We start from the raw sequence: 26804 nt of genomic DNA, 5'->3' as shown, positions 1-26804 counted from the left end.
CTACCCCTTAGTATATAAGAACCTCCCCAGCAGCTATTTTCTAAAGTTTATTGCCGTTATGAAAGAGACAGCAGTGTCATTGCTGTGCTCTGTGCTTTGTTGTATTACATTAGACAGTTAACTTATATATATATAATTCATTGATTATATATATATTATATATAGATTGATCTATAGATTAGCTGATAGGTTCCAGTGCAGGGTGTTAGGCAGTGTAATAGGTTCTGCTGTCCATACATAAATGCTACAGACATAGTGCTGTGATGTCACAAGTGAGTATAAGTGACCCACGCCAGTATTTTGCGCGCATTACGCGAATAATACATTGCAGATTTTCGCATTCGCGAATATATGACGAATATTCTACAAAATATTCGCAAAATATCGTGAATTCGAATATTGCCCCTGCCACTCATCACTATAAGGGTTATAAAGGAAAATAATAGAGTAAATTTACTTTTACCAATTTACTAACATCATCTCCTAGCAACCATGTGTGAAAATTGTATCGCATCCGCACTTGCTTGCGGATGCTATGTGATATTCACGCAGCCCCATTCATTCCTATGGGGCCTGCATTGCGTGAAAAACGCAGAATATAGAACATGCTGCAATTTTTACGCCACGCAAAAATGATGCGTGAAAATCACTGCTCATCTGCACAGCCCCATTGAAGTGAATGGGTCCGGATTCAGTGCGGTGAGGTGAACGCATTGCACCCATGCGGAATTCTCGCCCGTGTGAAAGGGGCCTTAGGGAGTGTAGTTTCCAAAATGAGGTCACTTATAGTTTTTTTTTACTTTCCCCAGGCTCTGTGCAAATGTGAGGTAGCACCAGAAAACCATTCCAGCATAATCCGTGCTTTAAATGGCGCTCCTTCCCTTCTGAGCTCTACCATGTGCCCATATGCCAGCTTACATCCACATTTATGGCATTTCCGTACCCAGTAGAATTTGCTTTTAAATTTAATTAGTGTGGTTCAAGTCTCAGATGGCACCAGCTGGGCACAGCATATTTGGCACTAATATTCCATATCTTTGGAAAACTTGCAATTTTAATTTTGCATGATCAACTATGCAAAATTTTCCTTGAGGGGTGTAGTTTACAAAATGGGATCACTTCTTTCATGGTGTTTCTACAGTAGGGGTACCTCAGGGTCTCTTCAAATGCAACATGACGCCCACAACACATTCCAGCAAAATCTGACCTCCAAAAAACATTTGGCGCTCCTTCCCTTCCGAGCCTTGCAGTGTGCCCATACAGCAGTTAAAAACCACATTTGGATTGTTTCTGTAAACTACAAAATCAGGGTAATAAATAATGAGGTTTGTTTTGCTGTTAACCCTTGCTGAGTAACAGGAAAACATGGATTAAAATGGAAAATCTGCACAAAAAAAATGAAGGGAGAGATTTATGAAACAGCTGTAAAGTAGAACTGGCTTAGTTGCCCATAGCAACCAATCAGATTTCACCTTTGATTTTTCACAGCTCCTTTGGAAAATTAAAGGTGGAATCTGATTGGTTGCTGTGGGCAACTAAGCCAGCTCTACTTTACACCAGTTTTTATAAATCCCCCCCAAAATTTTTAAAGGGAATCTGTCATCAAATCCATCCTTTTAAAACCAGTTTATATGTCCGATGAACCCATGCCAGCTGAATCTAATGTTCTTGCTCAGTGTCCTTATTGCAGAGAAATCTGCTTTTTAATCATATGTAAATTAGAATGCCTTTAAGAGGCATTGTGTTTTGATTCAGCATAATAGAAGCCTATGGGAAAGCTTAATAGATCCGTCTGGTTTCCGGTATGCTGGACGGAAAACAAAGTCCTGTAGAAAGCCATAATGGAAAGCATAACGGTAATGTGAACAAACAAGCCTCATTCACACGTCAGTGTTTTGGTCAGTGATTCCCATCAGTGATTATGAGCCACTCTCTACATGCTGCGCCCCCACCTCTTTGAAAGATAGGGCCAGGCATGTTAGACTTATTCACACCTGGCCCTGAACTCTAGCAGCAGCATGATCGCCACTGTTTTCGGCTCATGAGTAGTACAAGGGATAAAGCTCACAAGTTTATTAGAACATAAAGTGACACATTCCAGACTTGTAAAATTAAGCTGGTCTTTAAGCTAAAAACTGTCCTATGTCCTGAAGGAGTTATAATGCAGACAAAAAGGTTTAGGTGAACAAAGTCTAAGGCCCCTTTCACACGAGTGAGTATTCCGCATGGTTGCAATGCATGATGCGAACGCATTGCATCCGCACGGAATCTGGACCCATTCATTTCAATGGGGCTGTGTACATGAGCGTTGGTTTTAACGCATCACTTGTGCGTTGAGTGAAAATCGCAGCATATTCTATATTCTGCGTTTTTCACGCAACGCTGACCCATAGAAGTGAATGGGGCTGCGTTAAAATTGCATTGAATCTGCACTTCGGATGCAATGTGTTTTTCACGGATGGTTGCTAAGAGATGTTTGCATATCTTCAGTTTTTTATCACGCGCATGCAAAACGCATAAAATTGCATTGCACCCGCACAATAAAAACTGAACTGAACGCAATCACCTACAAAACTGAATGAACCTGTTTGCGAAATCACACATTTTTCACTGAACGCATTCCCAACGCATCGGGACCTAATCCGCTCACACTCGTCTGCAAGGGGCCTAAGACCACCCTCAAAATCAGTTTTTTTTCTGCGACTAAAAAATGGTCTAATTGATGCACATGATTTTCTGCAAGCCCCATTCAAATGAATGGGGCAGTTGTAGAAAATTTCTGCAACAAATCTGCCACTTGTGTATTCATACTAAAGCCCAATTCACTCTAAATTTGGGGCATTTGATGCATACTTTTTTTTGTTCTAAAATAAAACGACAAAAGTATGATACAATTCTCTTGTCGCGCATTTGGAACTCACTTTTTGGTAGCCAAATGCAAGATTGATTAAAAAATAAATAAATCACTTTATGTGTCTATACCATAGTTGACATACAGTGGATATAAAAAGTCTACACACCCCTGTTGAAATGTCAGGTTTCTGTGATGTAAAAAAAATGAGACAAAGATAAATCATTTCAGAACTTTTTCCACCTTTAATGTGACCTATAAACTGTACCACTCAATTGAAAAACAAACTGAAATCTTTTAGGTAGAGGGAAGAAAAAAATAAAATAATATGGTTGCATAAGTGTGCACACCCTTAAACTAATACTTTGTTGAAGCACCTTTTGATTTTATTACAGCACTCAGTCTTTTTGGGTATGAGTCTATCAGCATGGCACATTTTGACTTGGCAAGATTTGCCCACTCTTCTTTGCAAAAAAAACTTCAAATCTGTCAGATTGCGAGGGCATCGCCTCTGAAAAGCCCTCTTCAGATCACATTTTCAATCGGATTCAGGTCTGGGCTCTGGCTGGGCCATTCCAAAACTTTAATCTTCTACTGGTGAAGCCATTCCTTTGTTGATTTGGATGTATGCTTTGGGTCGTTGTCATGCTGAAAGATGAAGTTCCTCTTCATGTTCAGCTTTCTAGCAGAAGCCTGAAGGTTTTGTGCCAATATTGACTGGTATTTGGAACTGTTCATAATCCCCTCTAGCTTAACTAAGGCCCCAGTTCCAGCTGAAGAAAAACAGCCCCAAAGCATGATGCTGCCACCACCATGCTTCACTGTAGGTATGGTGTACTTTTTGTGATGTGCAGTGTTGTTTTTGCGCCAAACATATCTTTTGGAATTATGGCCAAAAAGTTCAACCTTGGTTTCATCAGACCATAACACTTTTCCCACATGCTTTTGGGAAACTTCAGGTGTATTTTTGCAAAATGTAGCCTGGCTTGGAAGTTTTTCCTGATAAGAAAAGGCTTTCGTCTTGCCACTCTACCCCATAGCCCAGACATATGAAGAATACGGGAGATTGTTGTCACATGTACCGCACAGCCAGTACTTGCCAGATATTCCTGCATCTCCTTTAATGTTACTGTAGGCCTCTTGGTAGCCTCCCAGACCAGTTTTCTTCTCGTCTTTTCATCAATTTTGGAGGGACGTCCAGTTCTTGGTAATGTCACTGTTGTGCCATATTTTCTCCACTTGATGATGACTGTCTTCACTGTGTTCCATGGTATATCTAATGCCTTGGAAATTCTTTTGTACCCTTCTCCTGACTGATACCTTTTAACAATGAGATTCCTCTGATGCTTTGGAAGCTCTCTGTGGGTCATGGCTTTTGTTGTGGGATACGACTAAGAAAATTTCAGGAAAGACCAACTAGAGCAGCTGAACTTTATTTGGGGTTAATCAGAGGCAATTTAAATGATGGCAGGTGCATGCTGACTCCTATTTAATATGATTTTGAATGTGATTGCTTAATTCTAAACACAGCTACATCCTGCAACTACATCCTGCAACCACATTGTTTTAGTTTTTTTTGTTTGTTTTCTTCCCTCCACCTAAAAGATTTCAGCTTGTTTTTCAATTGAGTTGTACAGTTTATAGGTCACATTAAAGGTAGAAAAAGTTCTGAAATGATTTATCTTTGTCTCATTTTTTTACAGCACATAAACCTGACATTTTAACAGGGGTGTGTAGACTTTTTATATCCACTGTATAAGGGTGAGTTCACATCACCGTTATGGATTTCGTTATTGCTTTCCGTTATAACATGGTTATAACAGAAAATAAAGGAATCCATAAGACGGAAGTCAAAATGGAAGCCATTAAGAGGCATTCCGTTTTTATCCTTCATAATAATAAGTCTATGGGCAGCATAATGGATCCATCCTGGAGTCCAGTCCTGCAAATCGGAAACTAGGATGGATTTGCTATGCTGCCCATAGACTTCTATTATGACATAATGCAAAACGGAAGCTTTTAAAAGGCATTTTGTTTTGCTTTATGTCATAATAGAAGTCTATGGGTAATCATAACAGATCCATCTGGTTTCCGTTATGCAGAACGGAAAAAAGGTCCTGTCAACAGGCTTCTGGCTTAAAGGCTTCCTTTTTTACTTCCTTCTTATGAAATCCGTTATTTTCCGTTATAACCATGTTATAATGGAAAACAATAACGTAATCCATAATGGCGATGTGAACTCACCCTAATTAGGATATAAAAACTGACAACAAATCGCATAACTGTGCTGCGAAAATGCATTGCGGACAAAACAACATTTTTTATAAATGTATTGCAATATTTTGTGATTTATAACCATTTCTGTTTTGCTAGTTTAATTGGTTAAGTAGACTGAGCCTAGAGCACAATATAACAACAAAAATAAATCAAAAATGTATTGTTGTCAAGAAAATAAGTGTAAACTTAATGGCTGGTAATAAATTAGTTTCAAAATTGAATGTGCAAATTATCCCAGCTAATTTTCTAACTCAGGAACACAAGTATTTTGATAAAAAGGTGTTCATTTACCTTTCAAATGGTCTATCGCCTCACTTTATTATCATTCCCAACTTAAAGCTTCCAAATTATTACATTGTGCATGAACAGGTGATGATAAATTATTGCATGTGAATAATACATTTATTGAAACGCAACATTGACTGCATTTCACATAGAAAAAATGCTGGACAAAATACATTACTCCATTTATTAATGTAAAAGATTATGGGGGAGATTTATCAAACTGATGTAAAGTAGAACTGGCTTAGTTGTCCATAGCAACCAATCAGATTCCACCTTTCATTTTTCACCGCTCTTCTGGAAAATGAAAGGTGGAATCTGATTGGTTTCTATGGGCAATAAGCCAGTTCTACTTTACACCAGTTTGACAAATCTCCCCCTATATTACATTACATGCTACATGTAATGGAGGGAGGGACTAGAACAGTTCGAAAGAATAGGTGTAGGGTAAAAAATATACAAAAACATCTCAATTGTATGTATACTAATGCCAGAAACCTAAATAATAAAACAGGTAAACTGCAATTAGTGAAGTGTGAGGAGGACTATGACCTAGACATGGTTGAATGATAGCTATGACTGGGCGTTTAAAGTTCAGGGTTATAGTCTGTTTAGAAAAGTTTGTCAAAACTGTAAAGTCCTGTCTAAAGCCCACAGTCCGAGAAGATATAAGTGAGCGACATGAACATGTGGGGTCATTGTGGATAGAAATACATGAAGTCAAAAACAATAATAAAATACGGATAGGAGTTTGTTAGTTTGTTATAAACCACCTAATATACAGGAGTCCACAAAAAATCTACTACTACACAAGATAGACGAGGCGGCAGATCATAATGAGGTCAATTTTATGGGTGACTTCAACTACCCAGATATAGACTGGGATACTGAAAGCTGTAGATTTCATACAGGAAACAGGTTCTTGGCAATAACCAAAGTTCAGGACCCGTTTAGAGATGGCCCGCCATACTGGACTTGGTATTAACCAATAGACATGACAGAACAACAGATGTGCAGGTTGTGGGACACATGGAAAATAGTTATCATAAGATAATAACCTTCCAATTGTCATTCAAAAGGATATTTTGTTGGGGAGGCATAAAAATGCTGACCTTTGTAAAGGCACAATTTGATCAACTTATTGAGGCCATTAGGCTAACTAAGTGGGATAATGTCCTAGAAAATAAAAATACTGGCACAAAATTGAATATTTTTAAAAGCATTCTAAATTTTCATTGTGAGAGGTACATACTTTATGGGAATAAAAGGGTTGGTAAAACTGACATGTTCCCTTCATTCTTTGGGTAAGTACGATTACAGCAGTACCATATTTACCGGTATCTAGTTTTTTTTTGTCATTAACTTTTTTTTTTTAAACTATGAAAAAACCCAAATTTTTGTTTTGCTGACTTTGCCAAATTATTGCTTATTCTGCCCCCCAATTACTTTTTTATATTTATCTATGGAGCTTTATGAGGGCTCATTTTTTGCGGGGAGATCTGTAGCTTTCAGTGATACCATTTTCGAGTGTACATGAATTTTTTGGGGATGTGAAATGACAAAAAGGCATATCAGCCAATTTTTTTTTTTGTTATGGCGTTCACCATACTGGATAAATTAATTTATATTTTAATAGTATGGTCATTATGGGATGTGGCTGTGCAAATTATCCTTGTTTTATCATTGTGTATTTTTACTATGATCGGTAAAGGTAGTGATTTGATTTTTTATACTTATATTAAAGGGGTTGTGTAACTTCGGCAAGTGGCATTTATCCTGTAAAGAAAAATAATACAAGGCACTTACTAATGCATTGTAATATATTGCTTCCATTGCTGGCTTCCATATTTCTTCCTTTGCTGGCTTGATTCATTTTTCCATCACATTATACACTGCCCAATTCCATGGTTACAACCACCATGCAATCCAGCACCTGTTGCCATGCTTTCATACTATAAGAAAAAGTACCAGCCTCTCTGGTGGTCGGAACCATAGGAGTGCACAAAGGCCACCGCTTTTCCGTATAGTGTGTAAGCATGGCCACCAACACCAAAATGAACGGTGGTCGTAACCATAAAAAATAAGTCAAGCCAGAAAAGGAAGCAATATGAATAATAACTATACATTAGTAAGCCTACATGCACACGACAGTGAAAAATGGCCGTGTGACCGCCGTCTAAGTAACGGCAGTCACACGGCCATTTTTAGCACCAGTGAAAGTCTATGGGGCTATTCACATGGCCATTTTTTTACGGCCAGTGAATAGCAGCCGTCCAAAATTAGGACATGTCCTATTTTTGGCCGTTTTCACGGCTGGACGGACCCCATTGAAATCAATAGTACCGTTTTTAAAGGGCGATTGACAGGAGTGCACCCGTCTAACGGCCGTTAAAAATGGGTACACAGGCACCTCATCAGCTTGCTCGCAGTGCGGCAGTCTCTTCTCTCTTCATTGAGCAGGACCTGCCGAAGGACCTGCGATCTGTGTGGTGACGTAACCATGTGGGAGCGCGCAGTGATGTCATCGCGCACCTTCGCCAGGTCCCGTTCTGTGAAGAGAGAAGAGACTGCTACACCGCGAGCAAGTGGATAAGGTGAGGGTTTTTTGTTTTTTTTGGGCTGCAGGACACTATGGGGGCATTATATAAACCATGGGGGACATTATAAAGCTGGGGGCCCTAAAAAAAAAAAAAAAACACTATGGGAGACATTATTTAAGATGGGGCCCTACATTGGGGGCATTATTAAAGCTAGGGGCTGTTAAAAAAATCATATACACTGTGGGGAACATTTATTTAGCTGGGGGGCCTACATGGGGGCATTATAAAAGCTGGGGACACTATAAAAAATTATATACACTGTGGGGGACATTTATTTAGCTGGGGACCTACATGGGGGCATTATAAAAGCTGGGGACACTCTAAAAAATTATATACACTGTGGGGGACATGTATTTAGCTGGGGACCTACATGGGGGCATTATTAAAGCTGGGGGCATGAAAACTGACATGAAAAACTGATGCAAAACGGATGCAAAATGGACATTAAAAACGGACACACGGCCAGAAAATGGATGCACACACTGATGCAAAATGGCCATGAAAAACTGACAGTGTGTCTGTTTTTAACGGATGTTTTTTCTCACTGTCGTGTGCATGAGACCTAAGTGGCTTGTATTAACTTTCTCTACATGACAAATGCCATTTGCTGAAGTGAGACAACCCCTTTAAGTCCTCTTAGAGGACTTGAACATGTGATCATTAGATCTCTTGAATTACCATTGCAGCCTATCTGGCATACAATACGTTCCATAGCAACTACTGCTGTGGTATTACAAAAAGACCAAAAACACAGATATATGATTATAATATATTTTATTAGATGACATCATAAAAGACAACATATAAATAAATAGTTAAATGTATGAATAATAAATAGCAGCAATGCAGTTAACGCTGCGAATCTGCAGCTCCCCAGTAGGTACAGAAGATAACAATCACCCCTTAGAAATACTAATTATGGCTTGACAGCAACTTGCATGAAAATACATAAAAAAACTCCTCAAAAAGACCAAAGGAGGGAGTGTATTACAAATAATACAGGTAAAAAATGGTGCAGGAGGGAGTGTATTACAAATAATACAGTAAAAAATGGTGCAGGTAAAAACCACAGAAGTTACAAAGGCCAAAGAAGGGTGACAGGGATAATAACATAGAAGACCAATTGCATAATGTGACCCATATATAGCCTAATAATAAATACCAGATCAATACCTGGTGGAGTGTGGTAGGGGAAGAGACCTTGGACCTCTAGGGAGCGCACCCCGACGCGCGGTTCGCTCCGCTTTATCAAGACTCTTGATAAAGCGGAGCGAAACGCGCGTCGGGGTGCGCTCCCTAGAGGTCCAAGGTCTCTTCCCCTACCACACTCCATCAGGTATTGATCTGGTATTTGTTGTTATTAGGCTATATATGGGTCACATTATGCAATTGGTCTTCTATGTTATTATCCCTGTCACCCTTCTTTGGCCTTTGTAACTTCTGTGGTTTTTACCTGCACCATTTTTTACTGTATTATTTGTAATACACTCCCTCCTCTGGACTTTTTGAGGAGTTTTTTATGTCTTTTCATGCAAGTTGCTGTCAAGCCATAATGAGTATTTCTAAGGGGGGATTGTTATCTTGTGTACCTACTGGGGAGCTGCAGATTCGCAATGTTATGTGCATTGCTGTTATTTATTATTCATACATTTAACTATTTATTTATATGTTGTCTTTTATGATGTCATCTAATAAAATATATTATCATATATCTGTGTTTTTGGTCTTTTGGTAATATTTAGTACAAACCGGATTCCAAAAAAGTTGGGACACTATACAAATCGTGAATAAAAACTGAATGCAATGATGTGGAGGTGCCAACTTCTAATATTTTATTCAGAATAGAACATAAATCACGGAACAAAAGTTTAAACTGAGAAAATGTACCATTTTAAGGGAAAAATATGTTGAATCAGAATTTCATGGGGTCAACAAATCCCCAAAAAGTTGGGACAAGGCCATTTTCACCACTGTGTGGCATCTCCCCTTCTTCTTACAACACTCAACAGACGTCTGGGGACCGAGGAGACCAGTTTCTCAAGTTTAGAAATAGGAATGCTCTCCCATTCTTTTCTAATACAGGCCTCTAACTGTTCAATCGTCTTGGGCCTTCTTTGTTGCACCTTCCTCTTTATGATGCTCCAAATGTTCTCTATAGGTGAAAGATCTGGACTGCAGACTGGCCATTTCAGTACCCGGATCCTTCTCCTACGCAGCCATGATGTTGTGATTGATGCAGAATGTGGTCTGGCATTATCTTGTTGACAAATGCAGGGTCTTCCCTGAAAGAGATGACGTCTGGATGGGAGCATATGTTGTTCTAGAACCTGAATATATTTTTCTGCATTGATGGTGCCTTTCCAGACATGCAAGCTGCCCATGCCACACGCACTCATGCAACCCCATACCATCAGAGATGCAGGCTTCTGAACTGAGCGTTGATAACAACTTGGGTTGTCCTTGTCCTCTTTGGTCCGGATGACATGGCGTCGGAGATTTCCAAAAAGAACTTCGAATCGTGACTCGTCTGACCACAGAACTGTCTTCCATTTTGCCATACTCCATTTTAAATGATCCCTGGCCCAGTGAAAACGCCTGAGCTTGTGGATCTTGCTTAGAAATGGCTTCTTCTTGCACTGTAGAGTTTCAGCTGGCAACGGTGGATGGCACGGTGGATTGTGCTCACTTACAATGGTTTCGGGAAGTATTCCTGAGCCCATTCTGTGATTTCCTTTACAGTAGCATTCATGTTTGTGGTGCAGTGTCGTTTAAGGGCCCGGAGATCACTGGCATCCAGTATGGTTTTACGGCCTTGACCCTTACGCACAGAGATTGTTCCAGATTCTCAGAATCTTCGGATGATGTTATGCACAGTTGATGATGATAGATGCAAAGTCTTTGCAATTTTTCGCTGGGTAACACCTTTCTGATATTGCTCCACTATCTTTCTGCGCAACATTGTGGGAATTGGTGATCCTCTACCCATCTTGGCTTCTGAGAGACACTGCCACTCTGAGAAGCTCTTTTTATACCCAATCATGTTGCCAATTGACCTAATCAGTGTTAATTGGTCTTCCAGCTCTTCGTTATGCTCAAATTTACTTTTTCCAGCCTCTTATTGCTACTTGTCCCAACTTTTTGGGGATTTGTTGACACCGTGAAAATTAGAATCAACGTATTTTTCCTTTAAAATGATACATTTACTCGGATTAAACGTTTGATCTGTCATCTACGTTCTATTACAAAAAAAATATTGACATTTGCCATCTCCACATCATTGCATTCAGTTTTTATTCACAATTTGTTTAGTGTCCCAACTTTTTTGGAATCCGGTTTGTATATTTCCACACATTGTTTCTCATCTTTTTGATGATTGTTTCGGTTATACTGCTGTGGTAGCCTCAGATCATTAAGAGAGACTGAGGCTATCATGGTGAATGAGTTACTTCCCGGATCTCAGTGTGGTGATGCCATTCAGGCCCTGGGAGCTGAGTGCTCCTAGGAAAAAGCCTTTCAGATGCTGTGATCACAACTGACCATAGCATCTGATGAGTTAAATGTCTGTGATCAGCATTAACAGCAATTAAATTGACTCTGGGTGTTTGCTGTTTAAAACAGCAGAAACCTGTCAGCCATGCTGCCTGCTGCACTCTGGAGTGGGAACCATCTTCAAAGACCTGACTTCTGATGCACATGTACAGTGGAGGTCGGGAAAAATAAAAAAATGATAGGGAGGGCAATGAGAAACAAGCACATTTATTAAATATTGTTTTACTGTATTCCCTGAGGAAACTGAAATGTCAGATGAATTTCAGAATGTCAAATTAAACTCCCCATTAAGTGTGGGCTACCTGACCCATGAAGAAGTGCAACAGCATCATAAAAAGATTAAAATATATGAATCACCAGGTCCAGATGGCATACACCTCTGTATCCTAAGAAAATTAAATTATGTAAAAGACAGACCCTTATTTCTGATATTCAAGGACTCTATAATGACAGGGTGTGCTTCACAGGATTGGCACTTAGCAAATGTTTCCATGAGGAGGTAAGTTCTAGGCTGGACCGGGGGAGTCACTGGACGTCATATACCTTCATTTCTTCAAAGCATTTGATGCTTTACCACATTAAAGTGGTTCTCCAGGCTTTTAATATTTTATATCGTCAGGAAAGGCCATCAATATCAGATCAGTGATGAGCAGGAAGGGAAACAGCACCGTCTCCTCATACAGCTGATCGGTGGGGGTGCCAGGTGTGGGACCCCCGCCAATTTCATATTGATGGCCTATCCTGAGGATAGGTCATCAATTTAAAAAGCCCGGAAAACCCCATTAAAGGTAGTACATAATATGAGAATGCTTGGACTGTGGGACAATGTGTGTACGTGGGAAAGTAACTGGCTCAGTGATAGAAAACAGAGGGTGGTTATTAACGGTACACACTCAGATTGGCTCACTGTCACTAGTGGGGTACCTCAGGGGGTCAGTATTGGGCCCAATTCTCTTCAATATATTTATTAATGATCTTGTAGAAGGCTTGCATAGTAAAATATCAATTTTTGCAGATGACACTAAACTGTGTAATGTAATTTACACTGAAGAGGACAGTATACTGCTAAAGATGGATCTGGATAGATTGCAGGCTTGGGCAGATAAGTGGCAGATGAGGTTTAACACTGACAAATGTAAGGTTATGCACATGGGAAGGAAAAATACATGTCAGCGGTACATACTAAATGGTAAAACATTCAGTAAAATTGATAGAGAATAGGATGTAGGATTTTTTGCTGACAGTAAAATTAAAGAGGGAAACATACATACCTGCTTTCCTGCACTAGCTTCCTGCTCATTGACTCCATGGCCTTGTCACCTCTGCTGCGCTACCAAGATATAAACTTCCATTTAACACTGCTCCAGTCAATTGCTGACCTCAGCGGTGAACTGCTCCCTTTCCAAATTGATGAAGTAAAGAATCGCCGGAGGAGCTGCCAGGACCAGTTACAGAAGGAGATCCAGCAGCAAGGGCGGAGTGGGTCCAGGACCTCCAGAAAAAGGCCCTATCTCTTCAAGGAAAAACTTATGTTCCTGCGCCCATTAATAGACCTTCGTCCGTAAGTAAATTATAAACTATGACGACTAGAGATGGCCTTGCGGTTCACCCGATGGTCGTTTTGCGGTGAACTTTGCGTGTTCACGATTCGCCGAACATGCGAACATATGGAGAAATTCGCGTCTGCCATATTCTTTTACATTGTAAAGAACTTTGACACATCCATCAGGTGGTACAGGACAGCCAATTGAGACGTTTCAGCACATGGACATACCCCCTACCTTATAAATAAACCAGATCTGGCTGCCATTTTACATTCAGTGTTTTGCCAGTGTAGGGAGAGGTTGCTGTGTCGAGCAGGGACAGGCTGTTAGGGACACCAAACGCTAGTTAATAGGGCCACAAAAGTCCTTAGTCCTTTTAAGGACTGGTATAGGTGTGCTATCGATAGGTGTGATACACAGAGGGGTGCGATATACTAATAATATACTTTTATAATGAGTCAAAAACACATAGCTCTAAATAGTGATCACCTGGAAGTCAGGGACCTACGGGCTTACTAGGGCCATTTTTATATAGGGTAAGGTTCCGGACAGGGTCGCTCTTATCAGGGCGTGTGGTCTGTGGTTAGGCTATCAGGGCCAGAATAGCACCCCCCTGTAGGGCAATATCAGGGACAGTTCTTTGCCCACCCTGTCCTTCAATACCACATCATCATCTAACCCAGGAATAGATGTTTTTTGCTTTCCCTCCGGGATTCATCGATGTGCACTGGAACCCCCCGGATTGTGGTAGGACATATGGTTTCTGATTTGGTGCCGCCGAGCACTTGTTATTGCCTACCACATCTATGCTTTTTGCTTAACTTTAATAATTTAATTTATTTTCATTTTCAGGGATATCTTTTCCATTCACATGTACGCAAAATGGGTCCGCATCCGTTCCGCAATTTTGCGGAACGGGTGCAACCCATTCATTTTCAATGGGGCCGGAATGTGCTGTCCGCATCCGCATTTGCGGATCCACAGTTCCGCATCCGTACTTCCGTTTCCGCAAAAAAATAGAACATGTCCTATACTTGTCCGCAATTGCAGACAAGATTAGGCATTTTCTATTATAGTGCCGGCGATGTGCGGTCCACAAATTGCGGAATGCACATTGCCGGTGTCTGTGTTTTGCGGATCCGCAAAACACTTACGGACGTGTGAATGGACCCTCATAGTAACATTATTAAAGGTTACGTTTTATCTTTATGTATATTCTAATGGATTGCCTTCCTTGTACAATGTTATAATATACTTTCTATGTTAGAAAGTATATTATAGTGCATTTGTATTGTGCGGCAGTTGTGTGCGGTTCTGCAGGTTTATAGAGGGACAAGCGTTATTGGAACAAATCATTTCTACTGGTGTGATATACCAGTCGCCCCCCAAAAAACAGATTGAAGCGGGGTGTTATATACTAATATACTAAGTGCATTTGGGTACTGTATAGTGCATTTATGCATGCGCGTACGCGAAAATTATATTGCCGATATTTTGCATTGAAAAAAATAATGAATGGAGATCGTAAATTCGAATAATACATCTGGTATGTCACTGTCCATGTTGTGGGACTATTTGTGCACTTCTAGTAATTATTTCTTGGCTGCAAATATGAGCTGAAGGTTTTTCAGGTTCGCCTGCCATTAAAATGAATGGGAACCGCCGCAAACTTGCGGTTAACGAACATTTGATCGTGTTCGCGCGATCGCGTTTGCGAATCGTCCCGGCAGATGTTTGTCCATCACTAATGACGACTACATGTATTTCAATACACACTGTATGTTTACTATGTGGGTATGTAATTTGTACAAATGTGTACATTTTGATAGCAACCAACCCGATTCCTCCTTGCATTTGCATAAGTTGGTGAAAAATATTACAAGTGGAATTGGATTATTTGCAAAGGCCAGCTATGCCACTTCTAATTTCCATAATGTTGCTACATGACCACATATGTAATATGTTGGCTCATTTAAACATTACCTGTCACCGATCCTGACATGGCTTTTTAAATAGCTTTATGTATTCCCCATGTAATAACAAATCTGAAGCATCTATTCTTATGGCTCTTATGTAGTGGCGTTCCTTTATTATTCCTGCTAGAAGTTATCATTGAATTCCTATTAGACTTCTATAAGTGTACAGAGGGGTGGCAACCAGTAGAAATTATTTTTTCCAATAACGTTTGTCCCTCTATATACCTGCAGTATCACAGCAGACCCGCATACAACTGCCGCACAATACAAATGCACTATAATATACTTTCTATGTTAGAAAGCATATTATAACATTGTACAAGGAAGGCAATCCATTAGAATATACATGAAGATAAAACGTAACCTTTAATAATGTCACTATTAAAAGATATCCCTCAAAATGAAAATAAATGAAATTATTAAAGTTAACCAAAAAGCATAGATGTGGTAGGCAATGACAAGTGCTCGGCGGCACTAAATCAGGTGCTCGGCGGCACCAAATCAGAAACCATATGTCCTACCACAATCCGGGGGGTTCCAGTGCACATCGATGAATCCTGGAGGGAAAGCAAAAAACATCTATCCCTGGGCTAGATGATGATGTGGTATTGAAGGACAGGGTGGGCAAAGAACTGTCCCTGATATTGCCCTACAGGGGGTGCTATTCTGGCCCTGATAGCCTAACCACAGACCACCCGGCCTGATAAGAGCGACCCCGTCCGGAACCTTACCCTATATAAAAATGGCCCTAGTAAGCCCCAAGCCCCTAGGCCCCTGACTTCCAGGTGATCACTATATAGATCTATGTGTTTTTGACTCATTATAAAAGTATATTATAAGTATATCGCACCCCTCTGTGTATCACACCTATCGATAGCACAACCTTCAGGAGGAAGCTGAAGAGTGTGCTCCTCAGCACTCCAGTATGTGCGATGAGGAGCCTTCTGCCTCTGAAGCTCCTCAAGACAGTGCTGAGGGGCCCAGCACCTCCACCGCCTCTCAGCCCCCAGCCTCTGCTGTGGCCCCCCCCCCCCACACTTTGCCATAACCAGCACGCCAATGCCTCCTGCCGAGGCTGCGATAAATACCCAAGTATTGGATTATTTGTCAAGAGCCCGGCAGGAGGATCATTGTGATCTGTATGCGGGGAGTCTGGCTCATTATTTAATGAATCTGCCTCCAGAACGGTTACTGAGAACCAAATCGGCTCTCAGTAATGGCTCATTTTGGTATTTATAATACATATCTCTCTAAAAAAAATTACCTACTAGTTAATGTCCATTATGAACACAGTAGTATAGACAATAAATATGGAGTTTACTGCCATTACACATGTAATGATAGTTATTAGTAATTGATAATGAGGCCAACTATAACTTCATTAATTATTATGGTGATACAGCCATACATTAAATAGTGCTTACATTTTATATTTATAGCAATGAGAGATTAGAAACATATTTCACATACCTGTTTTAATACACATAGAATGGTTCAGATTTTTTTCATGCGCATTAAAAACGCATGTAATCCACATATCACCCCTGCGGAAAAAACGCAATCCCGCAACGCAATCACACACAAAACATACGAGCGAACCTTTTCCTCTGGAAACGTTTTATGGATGATGTGATTTTTACTTGGGCAGGAGGAGAAAAATAATTGATGCAGTTTTTTAATGAATTAAATACAAATGAATTTATTTGGAATTCACGCCAACATTTAGCACAAGGGAAATAAATTTTATTGTCAGTATGTTTACATTAGACCTGACCATTTACATAGAGAAAAATAAAATATGTACCAAAACCTATAAATAAACCAAGAAATGTGAACAGCTTCATCTCCCGAGACAGTTGTCATCTCCCCCAGTGGTTGGAGAACATACCGAAAAGTCAATTCATGTGAATAAAAAGGAATTGCACAAAAAAGGAGTACTATGAGAAAGAAGCAGAGGAGTTGCAATGCAAGTTTGAATCTAAAGGGTATAATATGGACAAATTGATAGAACAAAATATGGAAGTGGCAGAGTTGGAAAGACAGGAGTTAATTAAGAATAAAAAAGACAAAATAATAGGTGATTATAACCCAAAAGTTCAAAGATTTATATACAGGAAAGCAAAAAGTTTTGGAAATATAGTAGCACCAACAAATAGATGTTTAAAAACACAGAGGAATACCTCTCAAGCGAAACAAGCAATACAAGTGTTTTTTTTTTTTGTTCATGTGGGGTATGTAAAAACCTAAAAAAACTACCAGAAAATCTGGAACAAATACACAGTGAAAAACAGTGATGGCACATTTGTATATGACAGAGACTACATTACTTGTAATAGCCGAGGAGTTATTTATTCATTAACCTGTCCCTGTAATAAAATATATATTGGGCGAACAAAAAGGTCCTTAAGTAAAAGAGTAGGGGAATATATCTATAACATCCATAGAAAATATGATGTCACCCCCTGTCTCAACACTATAAGAAAAAACATGGGGGTTCAAGTGTGGGAACCTTATTTAGCGGTATAGAAATAGTTAAGGGAGACAAGAGGGGAGGAGATTTCATTAGAAAAATGTCTAAAGTAGAGACACCCTGGATTTTTTACTTGAATACACTAGTGCCAGTATAGTTAAACTCAGAAATCGAGTTATTGGCGTTTGATTGAAGAAGATAGGTATGAGTAAACGAAGAGTTAAAAATGGAAGGAGCAAGGTACCCTATATAGTGAATACTAGGAGTAGCAGTCTGCATCCCTGACGAAGGATAACGTTTTATCCAAAACTAGTTGGTTTTGACTCTCCTAGGCATCCGTACCTAGTTCGGTGATGTCACACAGCACTCGAGCGCGAACTAGCAGTCAAACTCTGAGCATTGCCACCGGCCGGGGCAAGCTCTTCTTTGCAGTCAGAAAATAGAGCTCCTTATCTCACCCCCATATACATCTACTTATACATCAAGAAATCGGCACGTGCAAAAAAAATACAGTGAGGGTGAAGCATGTATGCATTTACATATTTGAGACAATACTATGTATGAACAGTTATTTCTGTCTATGTTGTTGAAGAATGTGGGATATTATCGCACAGAACCATAATGTCTATATTCATTTAAAAAGTAATAGTCATCCATCATGGGTCTTAATGTAATGTCTATCATTTTGACAGGAAGATTAGTGCTGCATGCTGCACTATTCTTTCTGTCAAATCTAAAGGAAGTGATGACATAGTCATAGGCTAAGAACAGAGTCTATGACAGCAGTGTGAGAATAGCCTTCTATTGGTTACATTTATCACTGTTGCTTCCTTGTGGGTACTTGATTCAAACTTCTTGTCACCAGGGGGTACTTGGCATCAAAAGGTTAACCAAAAGGAACCACTCTAGAGTATCGTGCAATAGGAAATTTGAAAAGGAGCAGACTAATAATCCATTTAAAGGCAGGTTAATGGAATTTTACTGTATATTTTCAGTGTCAGAATTCAAATTCTTAGCAGCAGACTCAATCCAATCAATCCAATAACACAGCAAGGACACTGAAGAGAATGTGTCGCGGAATATATAATAATATAACATATTAACATTTAATATAAAAAGTCCTGTCCAAAAATTACAGAATATTGTTCAAAACAGTTTAGAAACATGCAGCAATTGTAAGGGGGGAAAAAAATGATATATAATTAGATAATTTATACCTTCAATTGCAAATGGCTTGCCCACTGTCAGCAGCTTGCATTCAGCATCAATAGACACTTCATAGTCCAAAAGTGCTTTGTCCATGATAAAAGCATCTAATGTTTCAGGGTCATTCCTGTGTATAGCACAAGACAACAGTATAACATTTCATTTACAGTAGCTCCTGTGGATGAAGTGCTAGTGCTATGTGCAAACATTCATTCTAACAAGCTAGTTTTGCATTATGCGCTGCTACGGACACCTTAGCACTGATGTTTTTATTGTTCATTTGCTTCCTAAATGTAAAAATAAGCAAATGTAGAAATAGGGTTTATTAAAAAATATCCTACCACTTTGCAGAGTGCATGCAAGTTCTTTTAGCCGTTGGTGTATCTGACATGAATCTCTCACAACACTGCTCCTGTTTCTGATTGCTCACTCTGCTCTTCACTTCCCTTCTCTCAGTGTTAGGCCTCATGCACACGGCCGTTGTGCGGTCCCCAATGCACGGGTAACGTCCTTTCGATGGCCGGGACGGATCGAGACCCATTCAACTTGAATGGGTCTGTGATCCGTCCGCAACGCAAAAAAATAGAACATGCTCCGTGCCTCCGTTCCGCACCGCAGCTCCTGTTTGCGGGCTGCAATACGGCCACGGCCAGGCAACGGTCGTGTGCATGAGCCCTTAGGCCTCGCACACATTTCCGTTTTTCACTGACGTGTGCTGTGTCCGTTCACATTTCAGTATTTTTTTACAGACCGGAATAAAAATAAACAGGCAGACAGGTAGATGCCAATGTCAAGCTCAAAGGAGTCTAGAAAGCTTAGGTGTTCCAGCAAGTCACCATCTCTCACCTCTATTTTCCCAGTCATTATTGAATAACTATGTGTTCATCCTCCCTACACATAATACTGCCACGATACTGAAGACCTCATGACTTTCTTCGTTCAATCTGATGTTCTGTCTAGTAATTGAGAACTACCATGACATAATGTATATATTCCAATAAAATGGACAATAAAAAAAGAGAAAACCTGCTATGTATATTAGCTGTGCTTCATGCTCTTATCAGAATGAAGGGCTCCGGTTCACATCTTAGCAATAGGACATTACTTTACAACATGGAAAAGCACCTTTTATAAGTGTCCTTTATGAATCTAAAGGCATATTACAAAGTGTGAGCCCATGAAGCAGCGTAGAGGTTAGTCATCTTTTGGTGTTTTTTTTGGCAAACCTTCTTCCTAAGCATACTTACCTGCTCCCCAATGCTGGTTCCACATTGTGAACATCCACTTTGATGCCACTGCAGCCAATGACTGACATTAGTGGTGTCCTGCCCACCCCCCTGCGTCATGTGACCAATTGACATAAGCTAGGACCTAGCATCGGGGAGCCAAGTCTGGCCAGAAATGGGGTTTGCCAAAAAACTTCCAAAAGGTGACAAACTCCTTTAACATTTTATATTCACAGAGGCTAGAAAAAAATGGAGGAATGGGCAGGAAACTTGTAGAGCCAAGCTTGACCAAGTGAACGTCTGCTTCCACCACTGGAAAAAAGACTTTCCCTTGCAGCCACTTGCAGACACATAGTCTAAGAGAGTGGTGAGGGTTCAGTCATTCTTAATACATAAAAGAGACCAAAGGCTACTCCACCAAGAAAAAAAGGGAAATGCACAAAGGAGCTTCATGCTACACCTCTGGCCACTCGATAGGACAAGCCTGTTGCTGTTCTGCAAATTCAATACCCAAACCTCCATTATAAGGATACTGTGCTAGGATGACTTATTCTTTTCTTAATCATTATGGGGGAGATTTATCAAATTGGTGTAAAGTAGATCTGGCTTAGTTCCTCTTAGCAACCAATCAGATTCCACCTTTCATTTTCCAAAGGAGCTGTGAAAAATCAAAGGTGGAATCCGATTGCTTGCTATGGGCAACTCCTTTAGACCAGTTTTTAAAATTCTCCCCCCCCCCCATCTCTCAGATGTGTTGTAGCTTGCACTAAACAGGTGTAAAGTAATTGCAAGGCTTTAAAAGAGAGAAAACCGCAATAAGCCTACAGAGAGCAAGAAGCAGTAAAATAAAAGAGATGTCAATTACTTCAGAAATGTGACTCCTTCAGATGTGGATGGGGTGTTGTATCTTCTCATGTATTCATGCATCTCTGGAAAGCTCTTCTTTACATAGTCTTCAGCACTGCTCTCTTTTACTGTGCCAAAGCGGAACCCTTGGGAGGGATGATGAAGCTATAAAACACGGATGATATTGTTATCGCCTTATTATAGAATAATCAGAGATGGCATTTTCTTTTTGTTACATAAATGATAATTGAAGATGAAATGACATTTGAAAGACTACAGATGCGTACAAGAAATAAATTCAAAGCACGTCCCAAAACTTGTATAAAAACATTGAAAGCACCAACATAATACATATCACAGACTACAACTGCTCAAACATTTATATTTCAATGTATTCAGTAACGGAGCTGAACCTGCAATTTGCTATTTACCAAGTGTAATATTATGAAAGTAAGCTGTGTAGTAACAGAATGGATAGGCTGGTTTCACTGGGGATGCTATTTAATATCTGAAAAGTCATCTGATTTGTGGCACTACCTGTATATAACAAGTCATCCATGAGATGTAGCAGGGCTCAGCGCGTCATCTGGCACTAAGAGCTCATGAATACGGCCGTTGTGCGGCCGTTCCGTGCATTGGGGACTGCAATTTGCGGTCCCCAATGCACAGGCAACATCCATGTGCTGGCTGGAACGGATCGAGACCCATTCAGGTTGAATGGGTCCGTGACCCGTTCCGCAAGTGCAAAAAATCAGAACATGTTCTATTTTTTTGCGGTGTGGAGGCACGGACAGAAAAACCACAGAAGCACTCCGTAGTGCTTCAGTGGGGTTCCATGCCTCCGTTCCGCACCGCAGCTCCATGTGCATGAGGCCTAAGGTTAATGATAATATGATATGTTACTAGGGATGTCCCGATACCGATACCAGTATCGGTATCGGGACCGATACCGGGCATTTGCACGAGTACATGTACTCGTGCAAATGTCCCCGATACCACTGCCGATACCTGTGCACCGCTTCTATGTGTCCGTCCGCGGCCCCTGCATCTCCCACAGCTAACAGCTTCACAGGCAGCAGCAGGCAGTGTAATAGGAGCCTAGAGTGGAAGCTAGCTCCGCCCCTCCCCGCCCTCCAACCAATCAGAGGCAACCAGCACTGACTCACAGCACAGGGAGCCTAGTGCAGAGACTCAGAGAATCGCCTGACAGTTTATTAGTTAAAAGAATCCAATGAGTCACAGACCGTGTCACCGAGTCCCTGCCAGGCTTCCTGTAAGTCCGTCCGGGGGGGGGGGGGGAAGGGGGGGGCATTATTAGCATAGCATGTAGTGGGGCTGTGTGTGTACAGGGTGCATGTAGCAGAGCAGGAAGCCTGGGGTGACACAGTCTCTGACTCATTCGATTCGTTTTAACTAATAAACTCTCAGACGATTCTCTGAGTCCCTGCAATAACTATAATTACATCACAGTCTGCTCCACTGCATTCACTGCAGCAGAGCTGTGTTTGCCAGGAGCGAGTCCCTCTAAAGGTGATAGTGTCTGTCTTCTATGGCCCTGGTCCTTCCCTTCCTGCCTGCAAGCTGCACATTGATCTCTAAAAGCAGGCATTAGGGCAAGAAGAAATATACATTACTGTATGATGGCCACAAGACTATTATACTGAGGAGGGAGGGCTTCAAAAATTGTTGTCCTGACTCCTTACAGTAGCGTCTCCTTGTGGCCCTCATACAGTATAACATCTCCTTGTGGCCGCCCCATACAGTATAACATCTCCTTGTGGCTGCCCCCATACAGTGTAACGTCTCCTTGTAGCTGCCCCCATACAGTATAACGTCTCCTTGTAGCTGCCCCCATACAGTATAACGTCTCCTTGTGGCTGCCCCCATACAGTATAATGTCTCCTTGTGGCTGCCCCCATACAGTGTAACGTCTCCTTGTAGCTGCCCCCATACAGTATAACGTCTCCTTGTAGCTGCCCCCATACAGTATAACGTCTCCTTGTGGCTGCCCCATACAGTATAACGTCTCCTTGTGGCTGCCCCCCATACAGTATAACGTCTCCTTGTGGCTGCCCCCCATACAGTATAACGTCTCCTTGTGGCTGCCCCCCATACAGTATAACGTCTCCTTGTGGCTGCCCCCCATACAGTATAACGTCTCCTTGTGGCTGCCCCCATACAGTATAACGTCTCCTTGTGGCTGCCCCCCATACAGTATAACGTCTCCTTGTGGCTGCCCCATACAGTATAACGTCTCCTTGTGGCTTCCCCATACAGTATAACGTCTCCTTGTGGCTGCCCCCATACAGTGTAACGTCTCCTTGTGGCTGCCCCCATACAGTATAACGTCTCCTTGTGGCTGCCCCCCATACAGTATAATGTCTCCTTGTGGCTGGCCCCATACAGTATAACGTCTCCTTGTGGCTGCCCCATACAGTATAACGTCTCCTTGTGGCTGCCCCCATACAGTATAACGTCTCCTTGTGGCTGCCCCATACAGTATAACGTCTCCTTGTGGCTGCCCCCATACAGTATAACGTCTCCTTGTGGCTGCCCCCATACAGTAGTATAACATCTCCTTGTGGCTGCCCCATACAGTATAACGTCTCCTTGTGGCTGCCCCCATACAGTATAACGTCTCCTTGTGGCCCCCCATACAGTATAACGTCTCCTTGGGGCCCCCCATACAGTATAACGTCTCCTTGTGGCTGCCCCCATACAGTATAATGTCTCCTTGTGGCTGCCCCCATACAGTATAACGTCTCCTTGTGGCTGCCTCATACAGTATAACGTCTCCTTGTGGCTGCCCCATACAGTATAATGTCTCCTTGTGGCTGGCCCCATTCAGTATAATGTCTCCTTGTGGCTGCCCCATACAGTATAACATCTCCTTGTGGCTGCCCCCATACAGTGTAACGTCTCCTTGTGGCTGCCCCATACAGTATAACGTCTCCTTGTGGCTGCCCCCCATACAGTATAACGTCTCCTTGTGGCTGCCCCATACAGTATAACGTCTCCTTGTGGCTGCCCCATACAGTATAATGTCTCCTTGTGGCTGGCCCCATTCAGTATAATGTCTCCTTGTGGCTGCCCCATACAGTATAACATCTCCTTGTGGCTGCCCCCATACAGTGTAACGTCTCCTTGTGGCTGCCCCATACAGTATAACGTCTCCTTGTGGCCCCCATTCAGTGTAATGTCTCCTTGGAATGTTATAGTTCTGTTTTTGGGCCTTTTGGTTGGTCAGTGGTCAGAAAATACATGTGTGTGTGTATTTTATTGTTAAAATTAGTATCGGTAATTGGTATCGGTGAGTACATAAATAAAAGTATCGGTACTCGTACTCAGTCTTAAAAAAATGGTATCGGGACATCCCTATATGTTACACTGCATATGTTTTCTTCGAGAACTGCAGCTACAGTAAATCTTTTTAAAAGGATTTTCTAGCCCCTGCAAAATACTGCAATGACATCAGGGGCTGACGGGGAACCCTGCCTACACTTGCCTGAGTTGTCGCAGAAGTTTATATATTTAGTCTATGGAAAATATTTTACTAATTTAAAGGGATTTCAATGTATACTAACTTAAATAAAACACATAGAAGTGTTACTTTAACCAAAACAAGCAATTGTGAAAAATGGGGGCGTAAATTATATGAATTAATCAAGCAACTATCCAAACACCTTTTATTGATATTAAAACTATATGGGTCTTTTATCAAACTGGTGTAAAGTAGAACTGGCTTAGTTGAACATAGCTAAAGATTCCACCTTTCATTTTCCAAAGGAGCTGTGAAAAATGAAAGGCAGAATCTGATTGGTTGCTATGGGCAACTAGGCCAGTTCTATAGTACTTTACACCAGTTTGATAAATGACCCCATATATGTTAAAACCACACAGAAAAAAATGGAACGGCCCATTCGCCGAACTTCGACAAGAAATATGATTCTTTACGAATTAATCACAAATTGAGATGCATCAGGTACTGGGGATATAAAAAGTCTACACACCCCTGTTAAAATGTCAGGTTTCTGTGATGTAAAAAAAATTGACAAAAATAAATTATTTCAGAACTTTTTCCCCCTATAATGTGACCTATAAACTGTACAACTCAATTGAAAAACAAACTGAAATCTTTTAGGTAGAGGGAAGAAAAAATATAAAAATAAAATAATATGGTTGCATAAGTGTGCACACCCCTAAACGAATACTTTGTTGAAGCACCTTTTGATTTTATTACAGCACTCACTCTTTTTGGGTATGAGTCTATCAGCATGGCACATTTTGACTTGGCAAGATTTGCCCACTCTTCTTTGCAAAAACACTCTTAATCTGTCAGATTGTGAGGGCATCTCCTGTGCACAGCCCTCTTCATATTACTCCACAGATTTTCAATCAGATTCAGGTCTGGGCTCTGGCTGGGCCATTCCAAAACTTTAATCTTCTTCTGGTGAAGCCATTCCTTTCTTGATTTGGATGTATGCTTTGGGTCGTTGTCATGCTGAAAGATGAAGTTCCTCTTCGTGTTCAGCTTTCTAGCAGAAGCCTGAAGGTTTTGTGCCAATATTGACTGGTATTTGGAACTGTTCAAAATTCCCTCTAGCTTAACTAAGGCCCCAGTTCCAGCTGAAGAAAAACAGCCCCAAAGCATGATGCTGCCACCACCATGCTTCACTGTGGGTATGGTGTTCTTTTGGTGATGTGCAATGTTGTTTTGTTTTTCAGCTCCTTTAATGTTGCTGTAGGCCTCTTGGTAGCCTCCCAGACCAGTTTTCTCCCCTTTTTTTTAAATCAATTTTGGAGGGACGTCCAGTTCTTGGTAATGTCACTGTTGTGCCATATTTTCTCCACTTGATGATGACTGTCTTCACTGTGTTCCATGGTATATCTAATGCCTTGGAAATTATTTTGTAGTCTTCCCCTTTTAACAATGAGATTCCTCTGATGCTTTGGAAGCTCTCTGTGGACCATGGCTTTTGCTGTGGGATGCAACTAAGAAAATTGCAGGAAAGACCAACTAGAGCAGCTGAACTTTATTTGGGGTTAATCACAGGCACTTTAAATGATGGCCGGTGTATGCTGACTCCTATTTAACATGATTTTGAATGTGATTGCTTAATTCTGAACACAGCTACATCCCCAGTTATAAGAGGGTGTGCACACTTATGCAACCACATTAGTTTAGTTTTTTTTGTTTTCTTCCCATTGCCTAAAAGATTTCAGTTTGTTTTTCAATTGAGTGGTACAGTTTATAGGTCACATCAAAGGTGGAAAAAGTTCTGAAATGATTTATCTTTGTCTCATTTTTTTTACAGCACAGAAAACTGACATTTTAACAGGAGTGTGTAGACTTTTTATATCCACTGTATATCCAGGCCACTCTCAGTGTGAAGGCTTGGAAGTTAAACATCAGAGAGATTGCAGGGAGAGTATATCGCTATGTGCATTACGTTGTAGTGCACCCACACTCATAGTTAATCCATTCTGTAGGTGCTGAGCTGTCAGTATTACAGGTGTAATTTATCGCTGTCTACATAACTGTGCAGTGCACCAAGATTCATAGCTAATTACTTCTGTTAAACAAAAAGAAAAACATACAGCACCCTTCAGTAAAGCCAAAACCCATTGCATGCCCCTGCAGGAGCTGTGTCCAAATGGCTCCTTTTTGGAACAAGAAGAAATGGAGGCAGCGCAAAAAAGTAGTGGAGAAAAAACACGTTCTTTTAATGCATGTTGTTTCAGTCCAAGCACATGCTTTTTAATACATTCAGTTAGCTGTAGATTTACTGTGCATCAGTATTAAAGGTCATTGTTACCATCAGGTATAATTTATCATTGTGGGCTTAAAGGGGTTATCCAAAAGTACAAATACTCCCCCCCCCCCCCAATGCCCAGACCCCTCATAGAGACAATATTTACCCGGTGCCAAGCACTCGCGTCCTTCCGGATTTGGCGACAGGGAGGTGCAGCCAATACA

The 26804-nt window shown here is 41.0% G+C and overlaps 1 protein-coding gene across 1 annotated transcript in view; it reads right to left on the bottom strand.

Moving 5' to 3' along the window:
• Window positions 1-26804, bottom strand: part of GRIN3A (glutamate ionotropic receptor NMDA type subunit 3A) — a 402162-nt gene that overhangs the window by 149926 nt on the left and 225432 nt on the right. The window contains exons 4-5 of the mRNA XM_040417275.1: window positions 20847-20992; window positions 18767-18882 (exon numbers count right to left, since the gene is read on the bottom strand). Of these exons, the coding sequence (XP_040273209.1) occupies window positions 18767-18882; window positions 20847-20992 (262 nt within the window). The remainder of the gene's footprint in view (window positions 1-18766; window positions 18883-20846; window positions 20993-26804) is intronic.

Source organism: Bufo bufo, chromosome 2, assembly GCF_905171765.1.
Source record: "Bufo bufo chromosome 2, aBufBuf1.1, whole genome shotgun sequence".
NCBI classification, from domain to species: domain Eukaryota; kingdom Metazoa; phylum Chordata; class Amphibia; order Anura; family Bufonidae; genus Bufo; species Bufo bufo.
Note: the sequence above shows the minus strand (reverse complement) of the source record. Positions and strands in the feature narration are given on the sequence as shown.